General features: G+C 38.5%; 1 protein-coding gene across 3 annotated transcripts; it reads right to left on the bottom strand.

Annotated features, from left to right (window-relative positions):
* Positions 1–17: 17 nt before the first annotated feature.
* Positions 18–4,422, bottom strand: LOC138041229 (adenosine receptor A2a-like). 3 transcript variants are annotated; one of them, XM_068886998.1, is made up of 2 exons: positions 4,045–4,422; positions 18–2,563 (listed from the first exon to the last, which is right to left on the bottom strand). In XM_068886998.1, the coding sequence occupies exon 2, from the start codon at positions 2,549–2,551 to the stop codon at positions 1,583–1,585; it is 969 nt and encodes a 322-aa protein (XP_068743099.1). In that variant the 5' UTR covers positions 2,552–2,563; positions 4,045–4,422; the 3' UTR covers positions 18–1,582. The 3 variants fall into 3 exon arrangements, with proteins under 3 accessions (XP_068743099.1, XP_068743100.1, XP_068743101.1); XM_068886999.1 differs by having other exon boundaries at positions 4,126–4,422; XM_068887000.1 differs by having other exon boundaries at positions 4,229–4,422.
* Between the last annotated feature and the right edge of the window lie 7,245 nt (positions 4,423–11,667).

The raw sequence follows: 11,667 nt of genomic DNA, 5'->3' as shown, positions 1-11,667 counted from the left end.
TGAAAAACACCTGAAAATGCCTTAATAACATTTATTTTCATTAACTGGGGTATAATAATACATTTTACAACAAACTGGTCGTTGGGTGCCCCTGGAGTCCCATGTGAGTTGAGTTTGTTGGTTCTCTACTTTGATCCGGTTTTCCCCTCTCTTCAAAAATCAAACAATTTACGATTTGATGTGCTGATTTGATTTGATTTCTGCACAGTTTCACTAATTAGTATCATTTGGCTAAATGCCGTTGACACTTAAATAAACTTAATATAATAACATTTTATTATACGGAGCCCAAAATAAATAAATAAATGTGTCTTGGTCTTTGCGGACATCATGCTTTACGTGCATCTCCTTTTCCAAGTGCGTTTAACAATTCGTAACACTGAAAAAACAAAGGTTTATATGGCAGGTACCTTTTGCCGTTCCTGGTCGCGGGTCAAAGTTCGCAATCTTAATTGTACTTAAATTCCCCTGAACGATCACCAAAATCTACCAAGTTAGAGTAAATATCGTTCTGAGGCCTAAGCCTAGCATTACTGTAATAATGAGCTGTGACAGGATATCTGTGCTCAGTACCTATCGCTATTCTCTGGTTATTAATAGCGCAGAAGCAGAATCAACTGCAAAGAGAAGGGGAGGTCAGTTTGGGTAGAGCTGGGTGTTATATTCTTGGAGTTACTTTAACGTCTATCTACATTTTCCTTTGATCCGTACGCAGCCTGAATAGTTTAAATTAACCCTCGATACGGAGGACAGATAAAGAGAGGGAATAGGAAAGGTGGACCGACTTCTTCGGTTGATATTAGCTTAAAGTGTCCTTGTGATAAAAAAATACTTCCTTTTTTCTTCAGATTTTGAAAGTGTGTTTGCTTAAACACCTGACAGGCAAAATTTTGATCTTTGATTTTTATCCAAAGGCCGTTTACTTTGAGTGTAAGTGTCACGGTCCGCCATGACTCACGTTCAAAAGTGACTGACTGGACCTCAGAGGGTTGGATCCGGGGAAAAGTGACGTCAAAGGCTCACTGGCTTAACATTTCAGCATGTGAATGCAGCTTATCATATATGCAAAACGCAAGTTTAAAAGTCTGAAAGCCCAAAACTCCCGTGCTGCATATTAATTCTGCGGCGTACACACGCATTGCATTCTTAACTAGTGAGCCTTTGACGCCATTTTCTCCTCGATCCAGCTCTCTCAAGATCTTAAAGTTAGTTGGCGGAATTAAATGGGAAAATTCCAGTTAAAATAAACAGGTGTGTCGTTTTTGAAATCAAGGTTTAACAGTTTGGTCGCTTAGTGTTTAGTGAACCGCTTCTCAGTCTTTTATACCCCAAAGTGCCAGGGTGAGGTCCTACTCACACTCTCCAACGCTTTTGCATCGAGCCAGGTATACCTACGTCGTGGAAACTACCTTCCTTAGAATGTGGGCAGTTCCTAGCAAACTAATTTTCTTTAGATCCTCGATGTCGATGTTTCTACGGATTCTTTCAACGTAGTTTTCCATGATGATGATGGTACAAACCATGCCATTTAACAAATTTTAAAATTAAGTTTGTTTTTGTTATTCCGACTTTGTTCGTTCCCTCAGTTATTTGAAAGCACGCGTATTTCTGTAGCAGAGAAAAATTCAGCAGTCATTCGAGAATTGCCTTCATTCGTCTTGGAACAGCAAAAGCACAACTCAACCAGCTGCCTAAAGGCCCGTCGGAATTCTGGTATTTTAACGGCGTAGACAATGGGGTTGACCGCTGAGTTACTGTAGTGCATGAATTTGACAAACAACAGGAGATCAGTGCTATAAATTCTCGGTTGACATTGCTGACAAAACACTATCAGCAACTGAACTGTGAAGAAAGGTGACCAAGCTATCACAAAGAAGCCAATTACCAGCGCTATGGTGAATGCAATGCGCATGTCGCGTTTCAATGTCCTCGAACTCTCCGGATGTGGCTGAATTCGAACCCTAGCCGCTCGCCAAATCCTTGCATATGTGTAAAGAATTACTATCAAAGGAAGGACAAAAAATGTTATAAAAAGAAATAACATGTTTGCCTCTTGATTCGCCTTCCTTAACTTTACTGAAGATCCACATGCTGCCGCTGGAATCACCCACACGGCTATAAGGAAGATGTAATAGATTTTGGCAGATGTGTTTCGATGACGTATTGGGAATACCACCGCAAAGAATCGCTCGAAACTTATAAACACGAGGTGTAAAATCGAAGACGTGCCAGCGAAGAGATCGAGCAAATAATAGACTGTGTTTAGTGCACTTCCACCCGACGAATACAACAGCATTGAGATCCATATTGGAATAGAGATGACGCCCACAATGATGTCAGCAACAGCGAGGCTTACCACAAAATAATTTGTTATAGTACGTAGGCGAGAGTGCCGGATGAATGCGCCAACAACAAGCCCATTACCAAATACTGCTAAGAACGCAGTGATGACGTAAAGAGTACAAAATGCGATAACAACTTCCTTCTTAAATGTGGGATTATCAATCATTGGAGGAGGGAGTGGATATTTAGAGTTCGTTTGATTGGCCATTTCATCTGTTTTCTGAAATAAAATATGCATATGTTTGTTAATTAAGGTAAAGGATTTGATGATAGCACGCATATTCATCACAAAATGATATGGGACAAATTACACACACACACACACACACACTGACACAAAGGGAAGATTGTGGCTTTTCTGTGCGTCGAGTTGAGTCACTTCATGACATGACCTGTCCTATTATTAAAATACCTCCCAAAATTTAAAACAGAGATTGTTGCATTGGCAACACTCTCTTTTCTTGCTGACAAGATGATAACAGTTCCTACTTTATAGCTTACTATGCTACTTTATATTTTTTTATTTTCCTAACTTCTTTCTGTTCATTTTTTGCAGCCTGATCTATGAATTACTCAATGAAAAGGGACCGAATCAACATTGGTTCATTGTTTGTGAGTTATCAGTCTAGCTCGTAGGCTCACTCTCCAGCCGCGCGGGTGCTTCGGCGCGCTTGCGACCCTCTTGTATAAGCGCCCTGCTCGTGTCTCGGCACACGGAGACACCCACTGATGGAGACTGAGCCTATCTGTAGCTCGTAGTTTGGTGGCAGCAAACTTGAGCAAGGCGAGACCGAGAGCATCTCATTCTTCGGCAAATGCTCCACAACCTGCTGCGCAGTTTATACTGTTTTATAACATTGCCAATACATTTTTTATGAAGAATGAAAACTGTTGAGTTTGCTTTCGTCATCATTAAACTAGGTTATGATGCACTCGCTCGCGCTGACAGAATTTGATTATTTGCATTTACTTGCCACGTTATTATAATAACCTCATATAAAAGATGGTAGAGACATATGGACGAAATGTTGCCCCTAAAACCGTTTCATTTTAAGTTTTTTTCTGGGCAGGCATCTTTCTAAGCGAATGCAATGCTTAATAATGAATGTTCTAATAAATGAGCCAAAGATTCGTATTGCAATCGAGCCAAGAAGGTGGGAAAAATTGACAAGTCCCCCTCTTCTCATACTTATACTCATACTCATAAAAAACTAATGAACGCGAACGAGAAGCCAAGACTGAAGCATACACTTTCTCTTAAAAATTAACGCTTCGTGAAAATTGATGGCTTCTCGCAATAGCGAATTCAGTGTAAAATTCCTACCGAGTCAATAAAGTGGTGACTATCATAAAGGTGATGAGAGCATCAGTCTGTTACTTAGTTTACAGAAGTGAGCCAATCACTTATTCTTCAAAATTAGTCGTGCAGGCATCTCGGCGAAGGGCACATAACCAACAATTGCGCAGGTGATTGAATCGGTTGAGGATCGAAACTCCCAACCAAGTGAATTGAAAGGGTATGAAATCTTGTCGAGAGCTAATTGCTTTTTTATAGAACAAAACGTATCCTAGCATATTAAGAGGAATACTGTGAACTTAAGAAATAATTACTTAAAAGGTATTTCGATGGTCAGCTTACCATTCGCTTATGCGACGTCACGGTGTTTAACTTAATTAAAACTAGCTAAAACAAATTTTTACTTGGATTGCTTCGACCGAAATCGGTCGGCATGAAATCTTGTGACTGATGTCTTCTCGTAAATTTACCGTAAAATTCCTTACCAGAATAACAAAATCTCTGTGACTTTGTCATGTCAAAGTTTCGGTCCCATTGGCTAGACTTCTTTGTAACAAAATACCAGTTTTCCTTTTTGCCTGTGTTTACCTTCGTGTGTGCCAAGAGTTGTCGCAAACTTAGCTCGCTTTTCGTCTCACGTCTGAGGTTTCTGGATGGGCGGTGACTCTTTCGTCTTTGTTCAGTCGCTAAGTGGAATCATGCATAGTTTACAGAAGAGAATACACTTTTCCAACATACAAAGTTTCGTTGCTAAGTACTCGAAACACGTAGTTAGTTTTATTGTTTCATACTGTTTCTATTAACTTCGTGAAATTAAAATGTTATTTTTTTCCGACACATCTAATTGAGTTTCTTGTTGACACAGTCAAATTGACACTTGTCTCCTACACAAATTAACAAGTTTGTCTATTCATGCTATAAAATCATGTCGCAAGTGATGTATCTGTCTGTTTTCCAGAATACTTTCATAACTAGTCATATCTTTTTCACGCTTTTTTTGATAAATTGTGTTTTATTTTACGACCTTTGCTATAAGAGGTGGCGTACATCCGGAATTAATTTCGAATTCTAGACCTCTTGCTCAGGAAAGAGGTCGTCAGAAGTCAAAACTACTCAGCTAATCAGTGAAAACTGAGTACTTATTTAATGCATCGAATGCAAGACTCTTGGAAAAAAAGAAATTGACTTATAAGTGAATGATAATTATGTCGTACAAGTGATTTCTTTATTTTCCAGAAGAATTTTGAGACATAATTTTTTCAAGCTTTTTTGATAAATTATATTTTATTTTACGACTTTCAGTTTTTAAGAGGCGGCGTACATTTGGACAGAAATTCTAATTTTCGGCCTCATCCTTGTCAAGGCAGCATAAGTCACGTCTCTCTCAATCTTGGGTAGCGTTATCCAACCTCGCTGCCATTTGATTCAGTATTGACCATTTCAAAAGTGAAGTCAAAGTCCAAGTAGAATAAGAGGTGGCTCCGCAATGACGTCAGAAGTCTCTTCCAAAAAAAGCCGTGAGGGTTTCCATCGTTTTGGAAATAGAAACTGCCTTATTATTCATCAGCGTCACAAATTCTTGCCGATTTTTGGGCTCATTTGTTGAAACAACAAATCTTTTTATTTTCTTTCTCGTGTTTCACCCAGTTATATTCTAGTGCGGCTATTAAATGACATGAGGATTTGAAAAGGCTTTTCAGCTTTGTTTCCCTCCCAACTAACACACAGGCGCCTTCCGCTTCTCTATTTCCCAAACAGATATAATTTTGTAAAAGAAAAGTGGACCGAAAAATTGCGTGAATACATTACAAGAGAAGAAAGAGGCTATCAATGAAATCAACAGACACAGATTAGCCGATATTATCTACATGTTTACCAATCAGGAAAATTGAAGTACCGAACATACACTTACACTCGATGACTATAAGATTTCGACATACGTGAAAATTAAGTTGCGATTTTTTAATGTTTCGTTTAATTCAGGAGAGCTCATCTTTTCTCATTAAATAACTGAGCAAAATTTTTGAACACAGCGCTTTGGGAAATTCAACAAAAACAAGCTGATGAAATCTACATTAACAAAAAATGCGTGTGAAGGCTTAAGTAACATCTCAAGTTTTTTTACTTTGCATCTCATTTAAGTAGGAAAGTTGAAACGATACGATGCAAGAAGATAAGTGACTTGAAAACCATCCTTACGACCGACTTCTTAGGATGTGCCAGGACATCTAAACATGTCAATCACAGCAGACCATTGCGCTTAAGTTTAAGTATTTGCAAATTTGTGTATAATGAGTCAAGGAAGAAAAAATTACTTGAATTGAGATTTTCCTAAGTTTACTCACGATCTCGTGAAGAAGTTGACCCGGTCTTTAAGAATAAAACTATTATGATCGACTGGTGAGTTTTTTCTTGTTTATTTGAGTTGCAGAATGTCTGTGGAATGTGAGCTTGCGTGACGATCTCCGTATACTGATTTTGATTTAAGACATGCAGAAATTTAATTATGTCTATTAATTTGACAATAACGTTCTCAAACAGTCTTAATTCTCTTTTCATTAAGAAAATTAAGAAAGGAAAAAAGGCGACAAGTGGGCCGCAAACAAACATCAATTGTTGTAATTCAAGAAAACCGAACATTAGTCTCGTAATTCATGCACGCGCTGCAGGCCTACAGATCTCACTCACTCACTCACTCACTCACTCACTCACTCACTCACTCATTCACTCACTCTGACAGCCCCGATGACAATATGATAGTGCACTTATACTAAGTGCACTACCGCAACACTTATACTAAGTGCACTACGACAAGTCGACGATGTGATGCTAAGTGCGTTGGCTTCTAGTGGTCAAAGATCAGATAAACGAATTTCAAGAAATTGAATTGCAATTTTGCTCGATAAAGAACATCAAAAGCAGACACGTTTGATCCCTAATGCTGTTATTGTGTTCTGTCCCCAAAAGCTCAGCTTAGTTTTGTCTTTCACGTTTTCACCTAGGATGGTCACGACGCGTTTTATTGAGACAATTATACGGTGAATGTTTTTACAGCTGACTTATCAGAAGGCTAAATTTGTTGTTCAGAAGACTTTTATATTGGAATACGTGACTTGACTGTTTTTGCTATCCAAAGTGACTGAAAATTAGATGAATGCCGGGGAGTACTGATACAGGCATCGCGCAGAGCATCGATTGTGCGTTATTTGATTCTGCACCCGCATTCAGCGTCCAAGGACTAAGGCTAAAACGTCCGAGTCTTTGAAAGTATTACGTTGTTATAGGTATGCATTCTATTTCGTTTATTTTCTAATTTATTTCTACCTTTGAAATAATTTTAACCGATATGATTTTTAGAAGAGTATTTTTAAAGCACTGTCTCCATCTCTTCACTTCTCTTTCCATGGGTTTTGTATATACCCCCGGCCCCCACCCCCCTAAGAAAGTCTCATTGGTTTTTTTTCATAAACAAATTTCTTAGAAATTTCGTTGGGATGACAAATCACGTGTAATGGAATAAGGGACTCTGCGCAGAAGAGAGGTGCTGCAATTGATTATCACTTGGCCGAGAATAGCAACATACAAGGGCCGTTTGCGTCTTACAGCTTAAGTCTGATGATAAACAAGTTAACTGTATTCTACTCCTTCACTTGAAAACTCGACTTTGGGAATTGTAGTTGAACTCAGGCAATCACAGAAAACGATCCTTTCAGGTCCTCGGCGTTCTCAGTGTTGACTATTAGTGGAAGAGGTTGCGGGATAAGAGAATAATTTTATGAACAACTATTGAATGTGAAGGTGATTGCCTCAGAAAGACGACTTCTCTGACCACTTCACTTAGAAACGTATAAAGATACGAAGGACAATGTCAGCATTTCAAGAATCTTGGCATAAGGCCTTCCTGGCTTCATAGCGATAGACAACCGAAAATGTCAGTACGAATGCGGCCGACATTAATATATCCTATTTTTGCTTTTTTTGGTTTCTCTCTTATTCATTGTTATGATATTTTCCTCAGGTAGAGTAATGAATTGTTAGCGGAAACCTGAAAGAAATTAGAATTGAATTGCGATTGGTAAATACCTTGTAACGATGTACGGGTTTACCCGTCCGCAAAATCAGTATTGTGAAGGGCCAAACCACTGCAACCTTGGATAATCATGCATTACAGCACTGAAATATCTTAATTGTCTCTGCTGGTTTTGTTTGTCAATAATTAAGTTGCTTTTTGCTTTTGATTTTCGACTAATGTTTCTCTTTTAATCTAGGAGCGCCGTCTATTGGTTTATTGATCGGGAGGGGTAAGATCTATTAATTTCTGGAGTGCTCCAATTTAAATTGATATAAACCAAGGTCGTCACATTTTCCCTACCTCGTAGTCAGCTCTACCGCTTGACGTTCTACTCGGTAACCTTGTCAGTTCATGCAAAAGGTGCAAAGATCTCGCGCTTCTAAGATCCACCTAAACAAGTGATGTTTGTTTACATGCACTACCTTGGTTAGGGATAAACTAAAAGGTTCCAATTTTTCGACTTGCAGCTGAATTCCCGGCTGCCCTTTTAGGAGAATCTTCCGAATTGAACGAAACTGATCATATCATGGTATCGGCGGCTAAGATGTTTACGACTCGTGATTTTCTCAAGTTAAAGTGGATACAAATACATGAAATCCTATCGTTATAAAGATTCTTTGAGTTAAGGTCAAATTCCATCTCTTTCATGTCACCTGTCATGAAAAAATAAAACAAAATAATAATAATAATAATAATAAATTTATTGGGTATAAAACACAATTACTGGTAACCCAGTAGTTAGCTGCAGTTTACATTAGGGCCCTTAAAAATAAAGAACCAACTAAGAGAAGGATGATTTAAATTATTACTCGAATCAGATTATTTACACATAAAACGCTAAAACGTTCTCGTGATTGAGAAATAATCTAAAGGAAAATAGTGAGTTAGGGTATCTATTATCAAATGCTATTCAAATGCTATATCTGAATGGTAAAATATTCTTACCAGCCCTGTCCTAATCTTCCTCTCTCCACCAAGCCTGAGTTGTAAAGAGTTACATACCGGTACCTTTCATCGTTCTTTTTGGTTATACCCTGAATTGAAAAAAAAACCAAGCCTGAAACTCATCATACAGCAAATATCAGTCACCTTTACCGACATATACATTTCCTCCTAGTTCATATTCGGTTCCCCCGAAGAGCTCCTCAAAGAAAACCTCTGACCGTCAATATTTTGACGTTTTTGTCACATTTTGTACACCAAATTGAAATTAAACTCCTGGTTAAAGACAAAAAATACTCCATGATGTATACCTCTCTGAAATGGACCGGGTTTCGCCTTCCGTTGCAGCAGTGCGGTGCGTGTCTCAAGCCAAAGAAAACTGAAAAACCCCAAGGTAATGAAATCGGTGGAGAGCTCAAATCGACATCTCCACTTTATCAGTCATTTCGTTCCGTGAGAGCTCTCAAAAACCAACATGCACGCTGAAACTATGCGTCAAAGGAAGAGTTGGAAAGTAATCAACCTCTCACTAGGCTGTTTAGAAAAGTAATTACCTTTCTAATAGCTTTCCATTTTACTTCATAAAGGGAAAAGGTAATGGAGAGCCAGTTACTGGGACGAAATTTGATGACAAAAGCAAGGGGAAAGCGGTTAAAACTCTCGGTGGGAAATGTCTGAAATTCCGTTGGCTTAATAGCGAGAGACTTTATTCATCTAATGTGAAACACTTGCTTTTTATCGTCTTCAGTCGAAGAAAGTTTCTCGACTGGACTCCAGCAGTTTACTCCTGTTCAGTCCACAGTTAAGTATCCTTGTTTGTAAACTAAAGGCTTCATAAATTGATTCAAATAGCGGGAGATTGTATTTCCCTATTGTTTCTTGTAATGAGCTCTCCTTAACCAGAACGCTAGGGGTGAATTCATTTACGACACAGCTTGCTTCGAAAACCAAGGGACAAACTCTTACGAAGTTACCCGTAGTTTTGGAGGCTCACAGGGCGCCTTTATTACTGAGTTATATTAATAGACAAGTATTTTGCGAGGCAAAGTTTGATTAGAGGAGCCGATAATATCATCTTCCTTCTTTCAACTAATTTCTCTGCTGATTGGAATTTGAAATGAATAAATGAAAATATATAACTGCACGCAAGAATTGTCAACAACATGATTTCAAACTGATCCACCTTCTTGTTCATATTCATTGCAAAAGGAAATTGATTTAATTGAAATTAAAGGAAAAGGAATTCTTTGCTTACGAGAGAAGTATCTCGTCAGACCACACATTTGTTTGAATTGTCTTTGTCCCAGACCTCAGTTAAGTCTCTCATACTTGTGTGGGTACCTCTTCTCTAGACGTTAAGGTTTGCATTTTTTTCAAATTCAAAGGAGATGTAGCCTGGATATGGGCAAGAGCCATATTCATGGGTTCCCGGAATGGGTCAATCCTTTTCGTGTATTCATTAGATATCTGTTTTAGAATGGTTAAAGAAAATTAGGCCTGTTTCAAACGTCGAACTTTACATGTGCCGAATCTAATGCGAATGATATAAAAATCTATTGTCTTCGCTCATTTGCATTAGATTTGGCACATGTAAAGTTCGACGTTTGAAACGGGCCTTAAAAGGCAAAAGAAAGCAAAATTTCTAGCGAAGGACTTCCGTTTTACCTTATGAGGTCTTGCAATAGGTTAAAAGAAATCGTTAATGACAGACCAAGATTGAACTGATTTGTATAACATCTCATAATTATCTACAGAAAGCCTCCTCTGAGATTTTATTTCTTTCCAATTAAAAAAGAGAATTCAGTGAAATCGCCGCCAACCCCACGCGCATTTAACCACTAGTGTATAAAACTAAACCTTGGCGTTGTTTGGAAACCTTCCGAGACTACTTCGAATGATTTACATCTCTATGTTTCTTGAAAATACATTTTACAGTCATGTCGCATTTTATGCATTAACACTACCTTAAAAGATCAGCTTATTTTACCTCTCTATTTTTCTTTTAAAAATTACAGTTATTTCGAATTATTTCCTAAAACCATGTTGACAGCAGACCAGCTTGTTAGAATAAGCGGATCGTATTTGACAAATGGCATTTCCAAAAAGGTTTCAGTATTTTCGAAAACTTCATAATTTCTTTTCTACGGGTGTAAGAATTCCCTGTCAAAACCTTAAAACAACGCAATAATTTTAAGGTCGTTTAAGTGAAGTTTTGTGACTCCCTTGGCATCGCCCAAATGACTTTTAAAATTATGCAAGGGGAAGTGTTTTTTTGTTGCTTTTTTACCACGGGCGGAATTGTCCCCTACGCATACACCAACGTCCCCACCCCGCGCGACGCTGCGCGTTCTGTCCTGACGCCCGTTTCTGGAAAGTCCCGAAACTTTACCGGCCATTTTCGGGTGTCACAATTCCCTTTGTATCTCAAGAACGGAGATGATTTAAGTCGTCAAAATTCACAGTCATTTTTCTTTTTGTTACCTTAAAAACATGTTAAAAGATCGGCTTTCCATAACAGGCGGTTGGCAGTTTCACAAATGGCTTTTCGGGACTTTCGAGAAACGGGCCCCTGGAGTTTATCCCAGATGCGCGCGCTCAGTCATGCCAGTTCGCTATTTGAATATCATTGCGCGAGCAAGCAGATGTCGTGAGTCATTGTATAATACAAGCAAAGACTTCCATTTCGCGCCGGCTTCAAAATTTGGAGGTACGTTTTTCTGTTTCAATAGTATGGACCTGCTAGTGATAACTAAAGGACCTTTGATAGGTGGATCCTATTATTTAACCCCTTTAATTAAGCAGTTTTAAGTAAATGATTAGCGCACGAGATTTCAAGGGGTGTCGTGATAATATCTTCAACGACAAAATGCATTTAGAGAACGTTTAGTAATAATGAAACTAGCTCTATCCTCCGGATTCAGCCTTGAAAGTGTGCGTTAAGTAGAATTTTTCAAGGTTTTTGTTCATCTGCGTATCTGGCTTTGCGCACGGATAGTGATGTTCTTAATTTAGT

Source organism: Montipora capricornis, chromosome 3 (assembly GCF_036669925.1).
Source record: "Montipora capricornis isolate CH-2021 chromosome 3, ASM3666992v2, whole genome shotgun sequence".
NCBI lineage: Eukaryota > Metazoa > Cnidaria > Anthozoa > Scleractinia > Acroporidae > Montipora > Montipora capricornis.
Note: the sequence above shows the minus strand (reverse complement) of the source record. Positions and strands in the feature narration are given on the sequence as shown.

What these genes read in the sequence shown, in the direction of transcription:
- LOC138041229 (XM_068886998.1), bottom strand. Translation starts at nt 2,551, where the DNA reads ATGGCCAATCAAACGAACTCTAAATATCCACTCCCTCCTCCAATGATT.